The following is a 23,102-nucleotide window of genomic DNA, read 5'->3' on the forward strand; positions in this document are numbered from 1 at the left end:
TATAAGAAGGTCCCTACCTCCTAGTCTCGGATATGCGATTGTGAGCGGCACCACGTAGCGCGGGTAAGGAGGGTTACGCCCCGTCAAAGATGCGGGAGTACCAATATTTCCACAAGAGCCAGATGACGAGGGTGACCAACGAAGCAACGCCCTTGCGTAGGCACTCTGGGGAGGCCTGTTGGGTGGTGTGCCACCGGCGAAGATCATCGTATCGGTCGTAGGTGCCATGGCAGGCAGTAGGCACCAGCTCAAGATTTCATGCCAGATAGTGCGGGAGAAAACGCACCCAACGAGTAAATGATGGATCGTTTCTTTTTTTTGAATGAAAGGGATTTTCCCTCGATTTCATTAATGAAACCATAAGTCTTTGTTATTACAACCATAACACAAATCCACCACCTCTAGGAAGACGAAAACAGGACCAGCTAGTTCCATGGTTTTATGGAAAACATCTCATTCTACACTTCCCCTCTCATCACTCTCTCCCCTCCTATCAGTCAGGATTTAATCTTCGAAAGTTTTTTTCTTCATGTATCATCTCTTCTGTCCACATTTTTCATCTCCCAATCCTTGGTATCCGGGATGACCAGCCTCTTCCCGCTTGGAAAATCTCACTGGCGACTCGTTCCAGCAGTCTTGCGCCCTGTTGTAGCTCCACCTGTGCGTCCTCTCTCGCGTACAAAATACTCCAATCATCAATCCAATGTGCCATGATGGATCGTTTCGGATTCCAAGTCTAAGTCTACAGGGATTTAGCAAGAAATGATGGTCCCTCTTAACCAGCGAACATCAGACTGAAAGCATGACAATTGTGCACGATTTGCATGACAATTTTTGTTGGCCAAAGAAAGCAAATTTAGTTGGCAAGCATAACTAAAATTGCGAGACGATACAAATTACCATAAAATCATTCGATTTGCTATCCCCCAGCGAGCATTATAATTTAGGTTATGCGAATTATTCATATTTTACTGTTTTGGTTGCTCGATCCGATATCCAAGGGAAAACCTCAGCTGCCTAAATCGTAGCTGACCAAGACCGGCAAGGCCGAAGAAAGAATATTAGGAGAAGGGGAAATGGGGGAAGCAAACGAAAGTGGTTCTAATCCCGAGCTCATATGAGCTTGGGTGAACAGTAAAATCAAGAAATCCAAAATTCTTTTTGTGTGAAACATTGATAAATGATTTAATAGCTTATAAAATTTCAACACCAGATGACATCCGTGAAATATCTGTCAAAAAACAAAATCAATGACATTCATGAAACGTTGATATATTTTTTTCCTGTTCATCTGAGCTCGTATCCGAACAGCCGTGTCCGGAAGCAAACACGTTTAAGACCAGAAGACTTGGATTCTTGTATCCGGTGACCGGTGAAGTATGACAGTGTTGATTGATTTTCTACTCGCGTCTGTTGACCGCTCCCCCGCGCCGTCTCCCTCCCGGAAAGATATTCATTCCTTCCGCGCCGAAAACGACGGCGAGCCACCCCGAGACCGCGTCAGCCCGCTCCCCCCACCCGCCCGTCACTCTGCCCAAGCGTCCCGGCCGGCGCCTTGACTCCACGCCCGCCGTCGCCATCGCCCCCGCAGCTGTTGCTCGCTCTCTCCCACTCCCACACCACGACACGGCGACCGTCCTGCCCGGACACCGACGCCACGGCCCCTCTCCCCCTCCTCTCTGACCCCTTCTCCACAAAGCACAGCTTATAATGCGCGCTCGGCGGAGCCGAGGAGCTTAACTGGCTTCTGGTGGAGTGGAGCGGGGATGATGATGGACCTGGGCGCCGCGCGCGCGACGCCGCCGTCGGCGCAGGAGGCGGCCGAGGCCGCCGTGCGCGCGGTCGGCTGCGGCTACGACCTCGCCGACGACCTCCGCCTCTTCCGCGCCAAGAACCGCCTGCTCGACCTCGGCGGCGGCGGCGGCGAGCGGGACCTGTGCCTGCCGGGCGGGGCCGTGGTGGCCGGCGTGCCACCGGGGGTCGTCGCCGACAAGGGCGAGCGCGCGCGGTTCCGCTCCGACGTGCTCTCCTTCACGCAGATGGCGGAGCACGTCAACCAGTCGCTGTCGCTCACGGGCAAGATCCCCTCGGGCCCCTTCAACGCCATGTTCGACTACCGCGGCTGCTGGCACCGGGACGCCGCCGCCACGCGCAGCCTCTGCTTCGACGCCCGCCTCGTCGAGCTCTACGCCGTCGAGGCCCCCCGCGGCGCGCGCCTCGCCCTCCGCGACCACGTCGCCCGCGACGTCCCGACCTCCTGGGACCCCCCGGCGCTCGCCGCCTTCATCGACACGCACGGCACCCACGTCGTCGTCGGCGTCAGGATGGGGGGCAAGGACGTCGTCTGCATCAAGCAGCTCAGGGGCTCCGCCCTCGAGCCGCGGGACGTGCAGGCCCGCCTCAAGAAGCTCGCCGACGCCACCTTCTCCCAGTCCCTGGACCGACGGCAGAGCTCCGCCGGCGCCAAGAGCCGTGGGTCGTCGTCGCGGAGACCTCCCGGCCCCGGCTCCGCTGCCTGGCGCGCCTTCAGGTCGCCGGTCATCCACAACAAGGACGACGTCGTCGGCATCCATGTCAGGCGAGGGGGCGTCGACGACGGGCAGGGCCACGACGAGTGGCTCACCACCGTCGCCGCCTCGCCGGACGTCATATCCATGGCCTTCGTGCCCATCACCTCCCTGCTCACCGGCGTCCCCGGCCGCGGCTTCCTCAACCACGCCGTCAATCTCTACCTCAGATGTACGATAATATCTTCTCAACCTGTGTCTGTGTGTCTGACTCTGACCATCTAACCATTAATTTGTTTGGCTGTGGGATCATCAGACAAGCCGCCGATAGAGGAGCTGGAGCAGTTCCTGGAGTTCCAGGTGCCGCGGCAGTGGGCGCCGGAGTTCGGCGAGCTCCCGCTGGCCCTCGGCCCGCAGAGGAAGAAGAAGAAGGACAGCCTGCCGTCGCTCCAGTTCACGCTCATGGGGCCCAAGCTCCGGGTCAACACGGCCAAGGTGGACTCCGGGGGGCGGCCGGTGACGGGCATCCGGCTGTTCCTGGAGGGCAAGAAGAACAGCCGGCTGGGCGTGCACCTGCAGCACCTGTCGGCGACGCCGCGCGCGGTCCCCATCGTCGTCGGCGAGGCGGTCACCACCGCCGTCGGGGACGCCGTGAACGAGCGCGCCTACTTCGAGCCCGTGAGGTCGTCGCTGCTGACGCACGCGTGCACGGCGCCGGTGCAGCACAACGGCGCGCGCATCGACGACTGCGCGGCCGTGGTGACCGCGGCCTGGTTCGAGGTGCGCGAGGCATGCCTGACGAAGGTGCTCTTCCTACGTCTCGGCTTCTCCGGCGTGGCGCGGACCAAGATACGGCGGTCGGAGTGGGACGGCCCGCTCGCCACGACCCGCAAGTCGGGCTCGCTGTCGGCGATGCTCAGCGCGGCGCTGTCCGGCACCGCCGCCGTGCCGCCGCAGGGGGAGCCGATGGAGGGGAAGGTGGAGGTGAACTCGGCCGTGTTCCCCAAGGGCCCGCCGGTGCCGCTGCCCGTGCAGAAGATGGCAAAGTACATCGACACGACGGAGGTGACGAGGGGCCCCGACGACCTGCCGGGGTACTGGGTGGTCACCGGCGCCAAGCTCTGCGTGGAAGGCGGCAAGGTGGCGCTCAAGGCCAAGTACTCGCTGCTCATCTCGGCGCCAGAGGACGACGAGGTTTGAACCAGTTGTGCATATCGTGTACAGACTACAGAGTGCGCACATACATCAAAGAGGTAGTACAGACTAGTACAGTAGATTAGAGAGTGCTTGTCAATTCTTGTAAATCAGGACCAGTTAGAGCTGCGACTGCGAGCCTCTGAAAAGAGATGTTGAAATTTGTCGAAAGTAGAAAATAGAAACTACTACACATTTTAAGCATATTTCCCTGCCGAAGATGTCGTCCGTTTTAACTTCCACTGGTAACTGTAATTGTAAGATGGAATGGCATGAACCAGCATCCACCGAATTATATCAGAAAACCCAACAGAACTGAACCTCTGATCTCATCATCCTCGTCACACAAGTTCAGGTAAGAAGATACACAGTTGCACCTAATGTACATGCATCGAGCACAGAGGGTGCTCGGTTTCTCGGACGAAGAACTCGAAAGGCCACCTTAAAACCTCTCCATGGTACCGACCACCGGCTGTGCCTCCACACGCTGCCTCTTCTCGGAAAGATAGGGACCCCTTCTGACCGCCTCATTCAGCTGCACCAAGAGGCATTTGTTTCCTCACTCAACAGTCACGCTTCAAACGACAACCAGCGGATGCAAGAACCAGGGACATACCTTTCCAATGAGTTCAGAAAGGCTCGGTTCATGAAGAAGGTGCGACGATGACAAGGCCTTGTTGATTGCCACGCAGCAAGCGTACCGTGCCTCCATGCCTATGATAGTATAACGAACCAATGTCATCATCAGAACAGTTGGTTCAGTAAACAGAATATCGCATGCTTCATGACTGGATTAGCAGCAAAGAACAGCTCCAGCATATTGCCAAGAGCCAATGATGCTACGAGGTCAGAAGGCAGTTGGACACTTGGACGTGCACTAAACTTCAGAGCAAACATTTGGATCGAGGGAAGTTAAGTGGGCACATTATGTGTACGCATTACATCACCAGCAGCGAACTCCGAATCAATTATGATAGATGGTATTCAAATGCTAAAAGGAACATTGCAGCAGTGCAGCACACTAACTTTGGCAGGGAACAAATCTTCTTTGAAGTGACAGATATATGCTTTTATAAGAAATGACATGTCTATAGTTACTGCATTTAGTAGTAGAAGTACTAAGTCCTTACCAAGTTTTGTTGTCTCCATTTTTGGATCTGTAACAATTCCGATTATCTCTGGCTTTGAGCAAACTTCCCTTAGGCACCATTCTCGGACAACCAGTCCTGACAGTACTCTATAACCCTGCAAACATTCAATGCGATGCAATCAGCATAATGAGTATAGTCAATGTGATCACTCAAACAAGACATAACTCAGCAACAGATGAAAAGAATATATCAGCAACAAGTAGACTTTAACAGGCAGGAATTGCTTACAGCAATCCGAACGTCTGGATCTTGTTGTAGAATTGATAGAAGAGCCTGCCAAAAAATTAAAGAAAAATCACTATAAAGGCTAATTATAACATTCAGTGAGAAAGATAAAACTAGACAAATTGTGTTGCACTAACTGAAGGAGTTAATTTTGGACTGTTTGATGCGGCACTGTAGACTAAGCGCTTCAGGCACTCTTCTGCTTGATGATCATCCAGTTTCATCTGGTCCTCTTGTCGATCAACACCACATATGCTTCCAAAGGCATGTAAAGCGGCCTGAAAGTTTCACAGCTTCACTCTTGAGAGGAATAGTTTCTGGAGACTTTCAAGTGACTTACAGAGTTAGTAGTAGACGAACTTACCAGCTGTTTACCTCTGCCCTGCCTATCAAAGGACATTTCTACCACATGTCTAGCAATTTTTGGTGGATCAGAGAGCAACAAGCATGCTCCTTGAGTTGCTATTTCACCAACGGAGCCAGACAAACAAAGAGTAGGTCAGATAGTGAAATGAAGTATTATGGTTAATGAGACCACTCCCAAACAGATGCAGGTTTAAGTACAGCAGAAAGTTATAAGAAAGAAATAGAAACATAACTTACTTGTACCAATTAGTCCTAAGGTCTCCAACGCGCTCTCAATTTCATCAGTATTTTGACTTTCCTCCGTCCTCAATATTTTGTCTATGGCCAAGAGCAGATTCGTAACACCTAACATGGAGAAATCTCGATTAACATATCAATCTAGTACCTTTTTTTTTACAGAATCCCACCAAAGATACCCTCAGTCTCTCACGCTAACAATACCTAGATGCATATAAATGTTCTGATTTAAGGTCCCAGCAACAACCCAACAAATGGGTTATCAGAATTTAGCATAAAAGTTGAGCTCCCAATCATTTTTTTAATGAAGAAGCTATTCTTGAATTATTAATGAAGGAATACACTTCCATTTAGCAGAGAATGATATGCAGAAAGAAAATGTAGAGGAAAACGTACTAGAAATCAGAATTTAGCATTAAAAAGCTGTGTTCAAAATCATGTTTTTTTGGTTAAGGGGCTGTTCTGAATTATTAACGTCAGAATACACTTCCATTTAGCAGAGAATGATACGCAGAGAGGACAACGCACAAGAAATCAGAATTTAGCATAGAAGCTATGTTCAGAATCAAGTTTTTTTAGTGAAGGGGCTGTTCTTGAATTATTAATGTATCAACACCTTTCTCTTTAGCAGAGTACGATACGAAGAAACGAAGTGTAGAGGAGAACACACTGTAGAACATATAATGATCAATAATGCAAACAATTAAAAAGATCAACAATATAAGTAAAAATATTTAGCAGGGCTGATAGACTGAAGGTGTAGTAGCTGCAAGACAAGTCATGCTTACAAGATTTTTCTATAGTCATAAAAGCATCAGCTGAAGAAAGAAGCCTCCCACTGATCAATGATGCCCTTGACCGTACAATAGAATCAGCTGAGGGATCGCTACACAAGGACCAAAAATAAACAACATAAATTGGCTGAAAAACGCAAAAGGAAAAACACAAATATGGACTTATGGAGGCAAGAGCTGAGTACTTGATCACATCAGTTATGTGTTGAAGCAAACTGGTCTTTAACAAGAACATATTGCTGTGAGGGTGCTCCGCAAGCTGCAAAACAAGTAAAGACATAATTAGCTAAAATGTATAGTTTATCTCAGAAATTCTATGATCTTGCATTCTTAGATCTCTATCATCAACAATTACATAACAAAAACCTTGTGATCATTACGTATTTACTGTCATTTGATAAGTAATAAAATTCGTTTACATAGCATGTGATGAACAACAAATACTAGTGTGAGTTTAGGCAAATGAAGTGACAAAGGAAAAAGCGCAAAATATTTGGTTTCAATGGTATAATATAGTAAAAAGATCTCCTAGCAAACATAGATGGCTGAAGCTGATTGTGGACTCAAAGTGGCACAAAGTTAGACTTCCTCCATTTAAAGAAATTGCACGATCTTCAAAAGACCCTCCTAACAAACATAGATTAAAGAGGCAATCGATGGTGGACTTGAAGTGACAAAGAATTAGACTCTCTTTACCTGTAGTAGCTGGTTTGTCAAGCTTGGCTTGTTTGGGGTTTCTTTCTTTTAATTATGTTATGTTTTTGTTTTAATCAACATAATTATGCAGCAGAAATGGAGAATCCACCCCATTCTTACAGAAACCAGGCTAACAGATAAATGCATCCTTCTCTCAGGAAAAGAGGGATGCATGAATAAGGTGATAACAAGGGAAACCTGAGAAGGCAATCCAGGTAAGACATATAATATTACCTCATAGAGGACCTCTAATGCACTCAGGGTTTTAAGCATATCTTTTCTATCTTTTATCTCGTCCTCAAATAAGCTGAGAAGGTTTGAGTCACGAATTGCAGTAGCAGTACAACTTGATGCACCAAAGAGCTTAGCTATCAAAGATAGAATGCGAATCCGTGCCTGCAAAGAAGAGGAACATGAACAACACCTTGAGCAGGTTTAACAGAAGTACAGAACCATACTCATAGCATCTAGTACAACATAAATAACAATTCCTCTGTATTACACTAGATAGCTACAACTTTGCATCTCAACACGTGTAAGTAATCTGCCAGTATTAGCAAAAGAGCTCATTGATAAACTACTTTAGACATTACTAAATGTAGGCTTGTAGTTGTAGGCTGCCATTGGCCTAGAAGGTCATGTATCGATTGTTTCACAAATTGACCTAATAACGGTGGCTTTTGGATACCATACCATTGAGGATGACTGGGCTGCCACTTTGTTGAGTTGCAATCCTTGACCATCTGGTGGAAATATGATATCCTGAAAGCAAAAGCAAAAACAAAAATAAAAATATTAGCATCTGCTATCCATATTGAGAGGGAGATTCGCTCAACATTTATGAAAAAAGAATATAATACTCACGGTCCCTGTAGGAATTTCTGCTAGACGCTTTATGGCATCCAAAACAATTGCTGAGATCTCTTCGTCTCTACAGAAAGCAAACATAATTAATAGTAAGTAAAATACAACCATAATGCATGTCATGGGACATGACTTGTCAGATGTAGTTTGTGATAATAAGGATACCCCTCAATCAAGCAGTTGATCAGAAGAGGGTACAGATTGTGCTGTACAAATGTGTCCACGGCAACAGCAATATCTCCAGCCTTGTCAAGAAGATGAACCACCTGGTATAGAACTTGAAAGTGAGGGTCCGGACTCTGGAGACATTGGCTGAGAAAGGATTTACAGAAGATATTCTTTGCAAGACGATGTTAAAAAGTATGTGAATGGTTATTTTGGACAAATAAGAAGGATCATGCATGAAATGGATTTGCAGGAGTTGGTGAAGCACATCAGTGTTCTGTTTGTACACAAATTTCACTCTGTTTGCTGCCATATTAGAGAGTAGAAGGCAAAGGAGTTAAAAACCAGCTTAAACTTGTACTTTTTTTCTCAAACATGCATTGAAATCTGTTTCATTTGTATTCAAGGAGAATACCACAAGGCACACAGTACACGGCCAAGACCAAAACCAACTACCTGCTGCTATACAAAAAGGCAAAAACAGAGCAAAAAAACAGACAAGTAAGCTAAATCAGGAGGCCAAGTGTGCTTAAAGAGTTAAACCTTGAAAGGTACACAGCTAACATTTCAACATTGATTGGGATTGTGCTTTACACACTTACCATCTCAAGATAACAAATGCATGACATGAAATACTATTTCTGATTACAAGAACCAATTGGTGCCAAATTTTCTAAATGACCTAAATGATTACAGTAAACAAAGCAAGGAAACCATATCCACAGAAAGCATCTGCTAGAGAAATATAATCAGATACATACTGCTTTGCAGGCCAATTGTCTGATACTATTTGAGTTTGTGAGCAACCCAGCTTGAATAAATTCCTGAAAGAATCAATTGACAATTCAACATTTTCGACAATCAAACGAGCGCATAATGCATAATGCACAAAAGAGCATACGATACATCAACATGTTGATCATTTTGTAAGATACTTAATAAATCGTAACTGCGCTGGTCAAGGCAAGAGGTTTAGGTGGCCATGTCTAAATAAATAAATAAACCGCCGGAGAGGCAGAGACGGTAGGGTACACATACACCATAGCTTGGCAGAAGCGATGCTCCATATCTGGATGAAAATACTTTGTCCAAGCACGCTGCAACAGTTTCAACCGTCTCAGGTACGTCTGCCTGGCTCTGCAATACACTAGCGGACCAAGAAGAAGAATTAAAACGGCAATCACAATAGTCCACATAAATGCCAGTCAAAGCATACATTCTTCGTGGCATTTGCTGTAAACAAGAGATGCATTGGTACGACTAGAACAGGACAAGGCTGTAATGTGAGAGAGATGCAGCCTACAAACAAACATTGGTAGAGAAAATTACATGAACCTGAAACATTTAGAGGAGGGGGAACAAAACTTACCCTAGCAGCTTAGGCAGAGGGAATTGTTCCAGGAACTGCCTCACTGTGTCCTCACCATGCGTCCCTAGAATATAAAAGACAGGGTACGATGATAGGTCAGCACCCACCAACAAATCAACTACCTGATGCCTTCTCTAAATGCAACTAGTGCGATCCACCACCTGGATTCACAAACGCATCCCCTTCGATTTGTTGGGAGAAGGGGATTAAACCCCAACATCGGAGATGGGAAAATAAGCACACACGCAGCTACACTAGAATTCCAGCGAACCACGGAATAATACAAACCCCAAGGCGCTGAACCAGTGAGGCTGTATTGGGGCGCACGATCCTCACTGGGAACACGGCCGCGACCAAATCGTTCGACTGTGGGGACAAACCAGGATCCCCCTCCAGGCTCGAGCCCTACCGCCGAGATCGTATTTCCTCGCTCTCCCCGTCGCCAGACGTAGGTAGGCGAGCAGGGGATTGGCCCCGCGCCTCGGCGAGGAGCGGCGCGGCGGAAATGACCCGAGCAGCCGGACCCGATGCGGCGGGGAAAGGTGTGATAGAAGGGGGAGGCGTCGCGCCGAACCTGGGTAGGAGGCGAAGTCGGCCGCCGCACGGAGCAGCGCGTCCAGCTCGCCGGTATCCATCTCCGCCGGGGGATCCATCTGGTGCTGCTGCTGCTTCTCGCCGCCGCGGGCTCGCTCTGGGTTTTGATTTCGGCTTTTGGGGGGCAAGGTGGGGAGAGGGAGAGGGATTTGGCTTGGGAACGAAGTTGAACGCCGCCCACCGGCGCTGGACTGGAGAAGTGATGCGTGCCGTGCCTTCGCCGTGCGCGTGCCGCGTGCCCCTCCTTGTTCCGGGGCAGATGGGGACGGGGGCCCCGGCGCTGCCGACCTCGCTGGGACGGGTCTATCCGCAAACCGTGCGTGATCCCCGCCGTGCTCGTGTCCCACCGCCGTGAGACTCGAGAGGCTACACCAAGAGCAACTTCAACGCGCCCACCTAAACAGTCTGTGCACGTGTCCATTTGACTTGAAACGGACACAAATATCAGTCCAACGGAACGATGCAAACGGACCAGCGTCTGCTTTTTTGTTCGCGCGACCCATTCAGCCTAAATTTGGGCTGCATTTGCTTCGGCGCGGACAGGCGCCACGCTCGCCCTTGTCCTCTCCTGACCCGCCAGTCAGGGGCACATTGGTCATTCCCCTTTCCTCCCATCAAGAGCCGGCACACCCGGCCGCCCAGTTCCGGTGCCCAGCCTGAACGTACCCACATACCTCCCCCAGCAGCATTGCCACCCCCCGATGGCCCCATACTCCGGCGTTTGGTGCATCGTTTTACCCGCCTTCACAACACCCCGACGTCGACGCCACCACCCCCTTGCCTCCCCTACCGGCACCACACAAGCGCGGCTACCTCGCTCGTCAGACGCTTCCACGTCGACAGGTCTGCTACTTGGCCTCAGAGAGACACGAGGCTCTTCACTGACCGGCTTCTTCCACCACGCCGGCAAGGTGTTCGACGGGTCGCCCCGCAAGGTACAAATGGACTCTAGTGACGAGTACCTTTTCCACAATTTCATTTGCGATTCGGATGATTCTTCATCCAATGACGAGGAGATTGTGGCTGCTGCTTTGGTCACCCATGACCACGTTACTAGGCAGAGGCCGATATTCGGGGGCACGTCCCGGGGCATACTGTTGAATCGCAATAAAGAGAGCGGCCATTGCCTACTAGGCAGGACTACTTCGAGTCCCCTAACCCGCTCTTCAAACACCACATATTCCAGCACCGTTTCCGGATGGCTAGACATGTGTTCAACCGTATCCGGGAGGGGGTGGTGGCGTACGATAACTATTGTGATTGCAAGGAGGATGCCCTGGGAAAGATTGGCTTATCCTCTTATTAGAAATGCACCACAGCTATTCGGATGCTTCCATATGGAGTACCCGGTGATCTCATTGATGAGTATGTCCGAATGAGCGAGTCCACGTGCCTAGACTCCATGTATAAGTTCTACAAGGCTGTGGTAGCAGTGTTTGGCCCGGAGTACTTGAGGGAGCCAACTACTGCAGACACAACCCGGTTGTTGGCGATCAATGCGAGTAGGGCCTTTCCGAGGATGCTTGGTAGCATAGATTGTATGCACTGGGAGTGGAAGAACCGCCCTTCTGCTCGGTAGAGGCAGTGTATGGGCCATGTCAAAGATTGCACTATCATACTTGAGGCCGTGACTTCACAAGACATCTGGATTTGGCACTCTTTCTTCGGCATGGCCGGATCTCACAAGGACATCAACGTGCTTCAGTGCTCTCGTATGTTTGCAAGGCTTACAGAAGGCAATTGCCCAGATGTCAATAATGAGATCAGTGCCCACCACTACAATAAAGGATACTACCTAACAGACGATATCTATTCTCAATGGACTACTCTTGTGAAGACAATCCCCAATCCTGTAAGAGAGATGAAAGCACAAGTGCTCCCTGGATGATTTTGGTAATTAATGTCAACATATCTCTTGTTGGACTAATACTTTTATCTAGTATATTTCAGAAAGTTCAACAAAGGCGTGGCATGGACAAGAGGATGTGGAACCTCTTCAAGAAGCTAAGGACAAGGATTGGCAAAAGCTCAAGACTACACATTTTTCATTTTAGTGATCCAAGATCACATTGAGTCCATAGGAAAGTCAATACTATTAAAAGAGGATGAGGTGCTTGAGGGAGTCCTGGATTAGGGGGTGTCCGGATGGCCGGACTATACCTTCAGCCGGACTCCTGGACTGTGAAGATACAAGATTGAAGACTCCGTCCCGTGTCCGGAAGGGACTTTCCTTGGCGTGGAAGGCAAGCTTGGCGATACGGATATGAAGATCTCCTACCATAGTAACCGACTTTGTGTAACCCTAACCCTCTCCGGTGTCCATATAAACCGGGGGGTTTTAGTCCGTAGGACAACATACACATCAACAATCATACCATAGGCTAGCTTCTAGGGTTTAGCCTCTCCGATCTCGTGGTAGATCTACTCTTGTACTACCCATATCATCAATATTAATCAAGCAGGACGTAGGGTTTTACCTCCATCGAGAGGGCCCGAACCTGGGTAAAACTTCGTGTCCCTTGCCTCCTGTTACCATCCGGCCTAGACGCACAGTTCGGGACCCCCTACCCGAGATCCGCCGGTTTTGACACCGATATTGGTGCTTTCATTGAGAGTTCCTCTGTGTCGTCGCCGTCAGGCTCGATGGCTCCTACGATCATCAATAGCGATGCAGTCCAGGGTGAGACCTTCCTCCCCGGACAGATCTTCGTCTTCGGCGGCTTCGCACTGCGGGCCGATTCGCTCGGCCGTCTGGAGTAGATCAAAAGCTATGCCCCTAGCCGTCAGGTTAGATTTGGAAGTTTAAACTACATGGCTGACATCCACGGGGACTTGATCTTCGACGGATTCGAGCCACTGCCGAGCGCGCCGCACTGTCACGACGAGCATGATCTAGCTCTGCCGCCGAACAGTGCCCTGGAAGCCGCACCCGCATCAGCTCCGACCCTCAATTCGGAGCCAACTGCGCCGATCGAGGATGGGCGGTCGGACGCCACCACGGGGGCTGCGACCCCAACGACGATTGAGCCGAACACCAGCCCCGTACTCTGCGAGACTCGTGACTCCAAGGAGCCGGACTCCTCTCCGGACTCCGAACCCTCCGCGCCCCTGCCGATCGAATCCGATTGGGTGCCGATCATGGAGTTCACTGCCGCGGACATCTTTCAGCACTCGCCTTTCGGCGATATCCTGAAGTCACTGAAGTCTCTCTCTTTATCAGGAGAGCCCTGGCCGGACTACGGTCAGCAAGGTTGGGGTACGTACGATGAAGAAATTCAAAGCCCACCCACCACCCACTTTGTAGCCACTGTCGACGACTTAACCGACATGCTCGACTTCGACTCCGAAGACATCGACGGTATGGACGCCGATGAAGGAGATGATGAAGAACCAGCGCCTACTAGGCCCTGGAAAGCCACCTCGTCATATGACATATACATGGTGGACACCCCAAAAGAGGGAGATGGCGATGGGACAGCGGAGGATGACCCCTCCAAGAAATAGCCTAAGTGCCAGCGTCAGCGGCGCCGCTCAAAATCCCGCCAAAACAAATACGGTGATTCCAACACGGGAGATAATAATACTCCGGAAAGCGCCGAAGAAAACCCCCTCCAGCAAGATTTAGCACAGGAGGATGGAGAAACCAGCCCTCATGAGAGAGCGGCAGACAAAGAGGTCGAGGACGATAATTATATGCCTCCCTCCGAAGACAAGGCAAGCCTCGACGACGACGAATTCGTCGTGCCAGAGGATCCCGTCGAGCAAGAGCGTTTTCAATGCAGGCTTATGGCCACGGCAAGAAGCCTCAAGAAAAAACAGCAACAACTTAGAGCTGATCAAGATTTGCTAGTCGACAGATGGACTGAAGTCCTTGCGGCCGAAGAGCATAAACTCGAACGCCCCTCCAAGAGCTACCCAAAGCACAGGTTGCTACCCCGATTAGAGGAGGAAGCATTTGATGCGGCCGACCGGCCACCTCGTGGCCGCGACAAAGAGGCCTTCACTCAAGCCGCACCCCGTACCAAGGCACGGGAATATGCGCCGGACTTACGAGACATGTTGGAGGACAAGGCAAGGCAAACAAGATCGATCTATGGATCGCGTGGGCGCCCCACGGCTCGAGACGGTAACCGTCACACCGGCCACAAATTCGGCAGGGCCGAACACAGTAGACAAGGCTCATTGGAGCTACATCATGATATAGCCCAGTACAGAGGCGCCGCACACCCACTATGCTTTACAGACGAAATAATGGATCATCAAGTCCCCGAGGGTTTCAAACCCGTAAACATCGAATCATATGATGGCACAACAGATCCTGCAGTATGGATCGAGGATTATCTCCTTCATGGCCCGCGGCGATGATTTCCACGCCATCAAATACCTCCCACTCAAGCTTAAAGGACCAGCTCGGCATTGGCTTAACAGCTTGCCAACAGGATCAATCAGTTGTTGGGAGGACCTGGAAGCTGCATTCCTCGACAATTTCCAGGGCACTTATGTGCGACCCCCAGACGCCGATAACCTAAGTCACGTAATTCAGCAGCCAGAGGAATCGGCCAGGCAATTCTGGACACGGTTCCTAACAAAGAAAAATCAAATAGTTGACTGTCCGGACGCTGAGGCCCTAGCAGCCTTCAAGCACAATATCCGTGACGAGTGGCTGGCCTGACACCTTGGACAGGAAAAGCCGAAATCTATGGCAGCACTCACGACACTCATGACCCGCTTTTGCGCGGGAGAAGACAGCTGGCTTGCTTGTAGCAACAATATGACCAAGAACCCTGGTAATTCGGACACCAGAGACAGTAGTGGCAGGTCGCGTCGCAACAAGCAGAAGCGCCACATTAATAGAGACAGCACTGAGGATACGGCAGTTAATGCCGGATTCAGAGGCTCTAAATCCGGTCAGCGGAAAAAGCCATTCAAAAGGAATCCTAGGGGCCCATCTAGTTTGGACCGAATACTCGACCGCTTGTGCCAGATACATGGCACCCCTGAAAAGCCGGCCAATCACACCAACAGGGATTGTTGGGTGTTCAAGCAGGCAGGCAAGTTAAATGCCGAAAATGAAGACAAGGGGCTGCATAGCGATGACGACGAGGAGCCCCAGCCGCCGAACAACAGTGGACAGAAGGGTTTTCCCCCACAAGTGCGGACGGTGAACATGATATACGCAACCCACGTCCCCAAAAGGGAGCGGAAGCACGCGTTAAGAGACGTATACGCGGTAGAGCCAGTCGCCCCAAAGTTCAACCCATGGTCCTCCTGCCCGATCACCTTTGATCGAAGGGACCATCCCACTAGCATCCGTCATGGCGGATTCGCCGCATTGGTTTTAGACCCAATTATTGACGGATTTCATCTCACTAGAGTCCTTATGGACGGCGACAGCAGCCTGAACCTGCTTTACCAGGATACAATGCAGAAAATGGGCATAGATCCCTCGAGGATTAAGCCCACCAAAACGACCTTTAAAGGCGTAATACCAGGTGTAGAGGCCAACTGTACAGGCTCAGGCACACTTGAAGTGGTCTTCGGATCTCCGGATAATTTCCGAAGCGAGGAGCTAATCTTCGACATAGTCCCGTTTCGCGGTGGCTATCATGCACTACTCGGGCGAACTGCATTCGCTAAGTTCAATGCGGTACCACACTACGCATACCTTAAGCTCAAGATGCCAGGCCCTCGAGGAGTAATTACGGTCAATGGAAACACCGAGCGCTCCCTCCAAACGGAGGAGCACACGGCGGCCCTTGCAGCGGAAGTACAAAGCAGCCTCTCCAGGCAGTTCTCCAGTCCGGCCACTAAACGACCGGACACCGTCAAGCGCGCCCGGAGTAACCTACAACAAGACCGCCTAGCACGATCCGAGCAGGCGTAGCAATGCGACCCCAACCCCAACCCTCGTAAAAAAGGCGATGCCAGTACTTCGCGTACATAACTACACTCTAGAGATACCATGGGTACAGGGGGAGGGGCACCATCACGTGTTGGAAATATGCCCTAGAGGCAATAATAAAATGGTTATTATTATATTTATTTGTTCATGATAATTGTCTATTGTTCATGCTATAATTGTGTTATCCGGAAATCGTAATACATGTGTGAATACATAGACCACAACACGTCCCTAGTGAGCCTCTAGTTGACTAGCTCGTTGATCAAAAGATAGTCATGGTTTCCTGACTATGGACATTGGATGTCATTGATAACGGGATCACATCATTAGGAGAATGATGTGATGGACAAGACCCAATCCTAAGCATTGCTCAAAGATCGTGTAGTTCGTTTACTGTAGCTTTTCTGAATGTCAAGTATCATTTCCTTAGACCATGAGATTGTGCAACTCCCGGATACCGTAGGAGTGCCTTGGGTGTGCCAAACGTCACAACATAACTGAGTGACTATAAAGGTTCATTACAGGTATCTCCGAAAGTGTCTGTTGGGTTGGCATGAATCGAGACTGGGATTTGTCACTCCGTATGACGGAGAGGTATCTCTGGGCCCACTCGGTAATGCATCATCATAATGAGCTTAATGTGATCAAGTGGTTGATCACAGGATCATGCATTATGGTACGAGTAAAGTGACTTGCCGGTAACGAGACTGAACAAGGTATTGGGATACCGACGATCGAGTCTCGGGCAAGTAACGTACCGATTGACAAAGGGAATTGTATACGGATTGATTGAATCCTCGACATCGTGGTTCATCCGATGAGATCATTGTGGAGCATGTGGGAGCCAACATGGGTATCCAGATCCTGTTGTTGGTTATTGATCGGAGAGTCGTCTCGGTCATGTCTGCATGTCTCCCGAACCCGTAGGGTCTACACACTTAAGGTTCGGTGACGCTAGGGTTGTTAGGAAGACTTGTATGTGATTACCGAATGTTGTTCGGAGTCCCGGATGAGATCCCGGATGTCACGAGGAGTTCCGGAATGGTCCAGAGGTGAAGATTTATATGTAGGAAGTTGTCATACGGTCACCGGAAAGGTTCGGGGGCATATCGGTATTGTACCGGGGCCACCGGGAGGGGCCACCTCTCTCGGAGGGCCTAATGGGCTGTAGAGGAAAGGGAACCAGCCCTACATGGGCTGGCCGCATCCCCCCTTGGGCCCATGCGCCTAGGGTTGGGGGGGGAACCCTAAAGGGGGTGCCCCCCTTGCTTGGGGGGCAAGCCCCCTCCCCTTGCCCCCCCCTCTAGATCTCATCTAGAGGGGGCCGGCCCCCTTCCTCCTTCCCCTATAAATAGAGGGGCAAGGGGAGGGCTGCATATAACATCCAAGGCGCAGCCCCTCCCCTCCCCAACACCTCTCCTCCTCCGTAAGAGCTTGGCGAAGCCCTGCCGGAGTACTGCAGCTTCACCACCACCACGTCGTCGTGCTGCTGTTGGAGCCCTCTTCCTCAACCTCTCCCTCCTCCTTGCTGGATCAAGGCGCGGGAGACGTCCTTGCTCCGTACGTGTGTTGAACGCGGAGGTGCCGTCCGTTCGGCGCTAGGATCTTCGGTGATTTGGATCACGACGAGTACGACTCCATCAACCCCGTTCTCTTGAACGCTTCCGCTCGTGATCTACAAGGGTATGTAGATGCACTCCTTTCTCCCTCGTTGCTAGATGACTCCATAGATTGATCTTGGTGATGCGTAGAAAATTTTAAAATTCTGCTACGTTCCCCAACAGTGGCATCATGAGCTAGGTCTATGCGTAGTTACTATGCACGAGTAGAACACAAAGCAGTTGTGGGCGTCGAAATTGTCAATTTGCTTGCCGTTACTAGTCTTGTCTTGATTCGGCGGCATCGTGGGATGAAGCGGCCCGGACCGACCTTACATGTACGCTTACGTGAGACTGGTTCCACCGATTGACATGCACTAGTTGCATAAGGTGGCTGGCGGGTGTCTGTCTCTCCCACTTTAGTCGGATCGGACTCGGTGAATAGGGTCCTTATGAAGGGTAAATGGAAATTGGCAATTCACGATGTGGTTTTGGCGTAGGTAAGAAACGTTCTTTCTAGAAACCTATAGCAGCCACGTAAAAACTTGCAACAACACCTATGACGTCTAACTTGTTTTTGCAGCAAGTGTTTTGTGATGTGATATGGCCAAAGGATGTGATGAATGATATATGTGATGTATGAGATGATCATGTTCTTGTAATAGGAATCACGACTTGCATGTCGATGAGTATGACAACCGGCATGAGCCATAGGAGTTGTCTTTATTTATTTATGACCTGCGTGTCAACATAAACGTCATGTAATTACTTTACTTTATTGCTAAAGCGTTAGCCATAGTAGTAGAAGTAATAGATGACGAGACAACTTCAAGAAGACACGATGATGGAGATCATGATGATGGAGATCATGGTGTCATGCCGGTGACAACGATGATCATGGAGCCCCGAAGATGGAGATCAAAAGGAGCAAATGATATTGGCCATATCATGTCACTATTTGATTGCATGTGATGTTTATCATGTTTTACATCTTATTTGCTTAGAACGACGGTAGCTTAAATAAGATGATCCCTCGAAATAATTTCAAGAAAGTGTTCCCCCTAACTGTGCACCATTGCGAAGGTTCGTTGTTTCGAAGCACCACGTGATGATCGGGTGTGATAGATTCTAACATTCGAATACAACGGGTGTAAGCCAGATTTACACACGCAATACACTTAGGTTGACTTGACGAGCCTAGCATGTACAAACATGGCCTCGGAACACAGAAGACCGAAAGGTCGAGCATGAGTCGTATAGAAGATACGATCAACATGAAGATGTTCACCGATGTTGACTAGTCCGTCTCACGTGATGATCGGACACGGCCTAGTTAACTCGGATCATGTTATACTTAGATGACTGGAGGGATGTCTATCTGAGTGGGAGTTCATTGAATAATTTGATTAGATGAACTTAATTATCATGAACTTAGTCTAAAATCTTTACAATATGTCTTGTAGATCAAATGGCCCACGTTGTCCTCAACTTCAACGCGTTCCTAGAGAAAACCAAGCTGAAAGACGATGGCAGCAACTATACGGACTGGGTCCGGAACCTGAGGATCATCCTCATAGCTGCCAAGAAAGATTATGTCCTAGAAGCACCGCTAGGTGACGCACCCGTCCCACAGAACCAAGACGTTATGAACGCTTGGCAGTCACGTGCTGATGATTACTCCCTCGTTCAGTGCGGCATGCTTTACAGCTTAGAACCGGGGCTCCAAAAGCGTTTTGAGAGACACGGAGCATATGAGATGTTCGAAGAGCTGAAAATGGTTTTTCAAGCTCATGCCCGGGTCGAGAGATATGAAGTCTCCGACAAGTTCTTCAGCTGTAAGATGGAGGAAAATAGTTCTGTCAGTGAGCACATACTCAAAATGTCTGGGTTGCATAACCGCTTGACTCAGCTGGGAGTTAATCTCCCGGATGACGCGGTCATTGACAGAATCCTTCAGTCGCTTCCACCGAGCTACAAGAGCTTTGTGATGAACTTCAATATGCAGGGGATGGAAAAGACCATTCCTGAGGTATATTCAATGCTGAAATCAGCAGAGGTAGAAGTCAAAAAGGAACATCAAGTGTTGATGGTGAATAAAACCACTAAGTTCAAGAAAGGCAAGGGTAAGAAGAACTTCAAGAAGGACGGCAAGGGAGTTGCCGCGCCCGGTAAGCAAGCTGCCGGGAAGAAGCCAAAGAATGGACCCAAGCCCGAGACTGAGTGTTTTTATTGCAAGGGAAGTGGTCACTGGAAGCGGAACTGCCCCAAATACTTAGCGGACAAGAAGGCCGGCAACACGAAAGGTATATGTGATATACATGTAATTGATGTGTACCTTACCAGTACTCGTAGTAGCTCCTGGGTATTTGATACCGGTGCGGTTGCTCACATTTGTAACTCAAAGCAGGAGCTGCGGAATAAGCGGAGACTGGCGAAGGACGAGGTGACGATGCGCGTCGGGAATGGTTCCAAGGTCGATGTGATCGCCGTCGGCACGCTACCTCTACATTTACCTACGGGATTAGTTTTAAACCTCAATAATTGTTATTTAGTGCCAGCTTTGAGCATGAACATTGTATCAGGATCTCGTTTAATTCGAGATGGCTACTCATTTAAATCCGAGAATAATGGTTGTTCTATTTATATGAGAGATATGTTTTATGGTCATGCTCCGATGGTGAATGGTTTATTCTTAATGAATCTCGAGCGTAATGCTACACATATTCATAGTGTGAATACCAAAAGATGTAAGGTTGATAATGATAGTCCCACATACTTGTGGCACTGCCGCCTTGGTCACATAGGTGTCAAACGCATGAAGAAGCTCCATGCAGATGGACTTTTAGAGTCTCTTGATTACGAATCATTTGACACGTGCGAACCATGCCTCATGGGTAAAATGACCAAGACTCCGTTCTCAGGAACAATGGAGCGAGCAACCAACTTATTGGAAATCATACATACTGATGTGTGCGGTCCAATGAGTGTTGAGGCTCGCGGTGGCTATCGTTATGTTCTCACCCTCACTGATGACTTGAGTAGATATGGGTATGTCTACTTAATGAAACACAAGTCTGAGACCTTTGAAAAGTTCAAGGAATTTCAGAGTGAGGTTGAGAATCAACGTGACAGGAAAATCAAGTTCTTGCGATCAGATCGTGGGGGAGAATACTTGAGTCACGAATTTGGCACACACTTAAGAAAATGTGGAATAGTTTCACAACTCACGCCGCCTGGAACACCTCAGCGTAATGGTGTGTCCGAACGTCGTAATCGCACTCTATTAGATATGGTGCGATCTATGATGTCTCTTACCGATTTACCGCTGTCATTTTGGGGCTATGCTTTAGAGACTGCCGCATTCACTTTAAATAGGGCTCCGTCGAAATCCGTTGAGACGACACCGTATGAATTATGGTTTGGGAAGAAACCTAAGCTGTCGTTTCTAAAAGTTTGGGGATGCGATGCTTATGTCAAGAAACTTCAACCTGAAAAGCTCGAACCCAAGTCGGAAAAAATGCGTCTTCATAGGATACCCTAAAGAAACTGTTGGGTATACCTTCTACCTCAGATCCGAAGGCAAGATCTTTGTTGCCAAGAATGGGTCCTTTCTAGAGAAAGAGTTTCTCTCGAAAGAAATAAGTGGGAGGAAAGTAGAACTTGATGAAGTATTGCCTCTTGAACCGGTAAGTGGCGCAGCTCAAGAAAATGTTCCTGAGGTGCCTGCACCGACTAGAGAGGAAGTTAATGATGATGATCATGAAACTTCAGATCAAGTTACTACTGAACTTCGTAGGTCCATGAGGATACGTTCCGCACCAGAGTGGTACGGCAACCCTGTCTTGGAAATCATGTTGTTAGACAACGGTGAACCTTCGAACTATGAAGAAGCGATGGCGGGCCCGGATTCCGACAAATGGCTGGAAGCCATGAAATCCGAGATAGGATCCATGTATGAAAACGAAGTATGGACTTTGACTGACTTGCCCGATGATCGGCGAGCCATAGAAAATAAATGGATCTTTAAGAAGAAGACAGACGCGGATGGTAATGTGACCATCTATAAAGCTCGGCTTGTCGCTAAGGGTTATCGACAAGTTCAAGGGGTTGACTACGATGAGACTTTCTCACCCGTAGCGAAGCTGAAGTCCGTCCGAATCATGTTAGCAATTGCCGCATTCTATGATTATGAGATATGGCAAATGGACGTCAAAACGACATTCCTTAATGGTTTCCTTAAGGAAGAATTGTATATGATGCAGCCGGAAGGTTTTGTCGATCCTAAGAATGCTGACAAGGTGTGCAAGCTCCAACGCTCGATTTATGGGCTGGTGCAAGCATCTCGGAGTTGGAACATTCGTTTTGATGAGATGATCAAAGCGTTTGGGTTTATGCAGACTTATGGAGAAGCCTGCATTTACAAGAAAGTGAGTGGGAGCTCTGTAGCATTTCTCATATTGTATGTGGATGACATACTGTTGATGGGAAATGATATAGAATTCTTGGAAAGCATAAAGGCCTACTTGAACAAGTGTTTTTCAATGAAGGACCTTGGAGAAGCTGCTTATATATTAGGCATCAAGATCTATAGAGATAGATCGAGACGCCTCATTGGTCTTTCACAGAGTACGTACCTTGACAAGATATTGAAGAAGTTCAAAATGGATCAGTCAAAGAAGGGGTTCTTGCCTGTATTGCAAGGTACGAGATTGAGCACGGCTCAATGCCCGACCACGGCAGAAGATAGAGAAAAGATGAGTGTTGTCCCCTATGCCTCGGCCATAGGGTCAATCATGTATGCTATGCCGTGTACCAGACCTGATGTAAACCTTGCCGTAAGTTTGGTAGGAAGGTACCAAAGTAATCCCGGCATGGAACACTGGACAGCGGTCAAGAATATCCTGAAGTACCTGAAAAGGACTAAGGATATGTTTCTCGTTTATGGAGGTGACGAAGAGCTCGTCGTAAAGGGTTACGTCGATGCTAGCTTCGACACAGATCTAGATGACTCTAAGTCACAAACCGGATACGTGTATATTTTGAATGGTGGGGCAGTAAGCTGGTGCAGTTGCAAGCAAAGCGTTGTGGCGGGATCTACATGTGAAGCGGAGTACATGGCAGCCTCGGAGGCAGCACAAGAAGCAGTCTGGGTGAAGGAGTTCATTACCGACCTAGGAGTCATACCCAATGCGTCGGGCCCGATGACTCTCTTCTGTGACAACACTGGAGCTATTGCCCTTGCCAAGGAGCCCAGGTTTCACAGGAAGACCAGGCATATCAAGCGTCGCTTCAACTCCATTCGTGAAAGTGTTCAAAATGGAGACATAGAGATTTGTAAAGTACATACGGACCTGAATGTAGCAGATCCGTTGACTAAACCTCTCCCTAGAGCAAAACATGATCAACACCAGAACTGCATGGGTGTTCGATTCATCACAAT

At 49.0% G+C, this 23,102-nt stretch overlaps 2 protein-coding genes across 2 annotated transcripts; one reads left to right on the forward strand and one right to left on the reverse strand.

Annotated features, from left to right (window-relative positions):
• Positions 1-1,555: 1,555 nt before the first annotated feature.
• LOC123067524 (MACPF domain-containing protein NSL1) lies at positions 1,556-3,905 on the forward strand. The gene is made up of 2 exons (XM_044490284.1): positions 1,556-2,739; positions 2,824-3,905. Exons 1-2 carry the CDS (start codon positions 1,767-1,769, stop codon positions 3,705-3,707), a joined length of 1,857 nt encoding a protein of 618 aa, XP_044346219.1. The 5' UTR covers positions 1,556-1,766; the 3' UTR covers positions 3,708-3,905.
• On the reverse strand, positions 3,906-10,511 carry LOC123067536 (uncharacterized). Its single transcript, XM_044490292.1, has 17 exons — positions 10,143-10,511; positions 9,569-9,632; positions 9,238-9,346; positions 8,961-9,023; positions 8,200-8,300; positions 8,035-8,101; positions 7,864-7,932; positions 7,405-7,566; positions 6,660-6,733; positions 6,469-6,566; positions 5,681-5,788; positions 5,442-5,539; positions 5,215-5,355; positions 5,081-5,125; positions 4,832-4,946; positions 4,318-4,415; positions 3,906-4,236 (listed from the first exon to the last, which is right to left on the reverse strand). The coding sequence occupies exons 1-17, from the start codon at positions 10,219-10,221 to the stop codon at positions 4,144-4,146; spliced, it is 1,584 nt and encodes a 527-aa protein (XP_044346227.1). The 5' UTR covers positions 10,222-10,511; the 3' UTR covers positions 3,906-4,143.
• Between the last annotated feature and the right edge of the window lie 12,591 nt (positions 10,512-23,102).

This window comes from Triticum aestivum, chromosome 1A, assembly GCF_018294505.1.
Source record: "Triticum aestivum cultivar Chinese Spring chromosome 1A, IWGSC CS RefSeq v2.1, whole genome shotgun sequence".
Lineage (NCBI taxonomy): Eukaryota > Viridiplantae > Streptophyta > Magnoliopsida > Poales > Poaceae > Triticum > Triticum aestivum.

Excerpts from the sequence above, each read along its gene's own strand:
- LOC123067524 (XM_044490284.1), top strand. The coding sequence starts at position 1,767 with ATGATGATGGACCTGGGCGCCGCGCGCGCGACGCCGCCGTCGGCGCAG. Across the intron at positions 2,740-2,823 it reads CGTCAATCTCTACCTCAGAT|ACAAGCCGCCGATAGAGGAG; the intron begins GTACGATAATAT and ends TGGGATCATCAG.
- LOC123067536 (XM_044490292.1), bottom strand. The coding sequence starts at position 10,221 with ATGGATCCCCCGGCGGAGATGGATACCGGCGAGCTGGACGCGCTGCTC. Across the intron at positions 7,567-7,863 it reads CAGCCCAGTCATCCTCAATG|GCACGGATTCGCATTCTATC; the intron begins GTATGGTATCCA and ends TCTTCTTTGCAG. Across the intron at positions 6,567-6,659 it reads CACATAACTGATGTGATCAA|CGATCCCTCAGCTGATTCTA; the intron begins GTACTCAGCTCT and ends GTCCTTGTGTAG.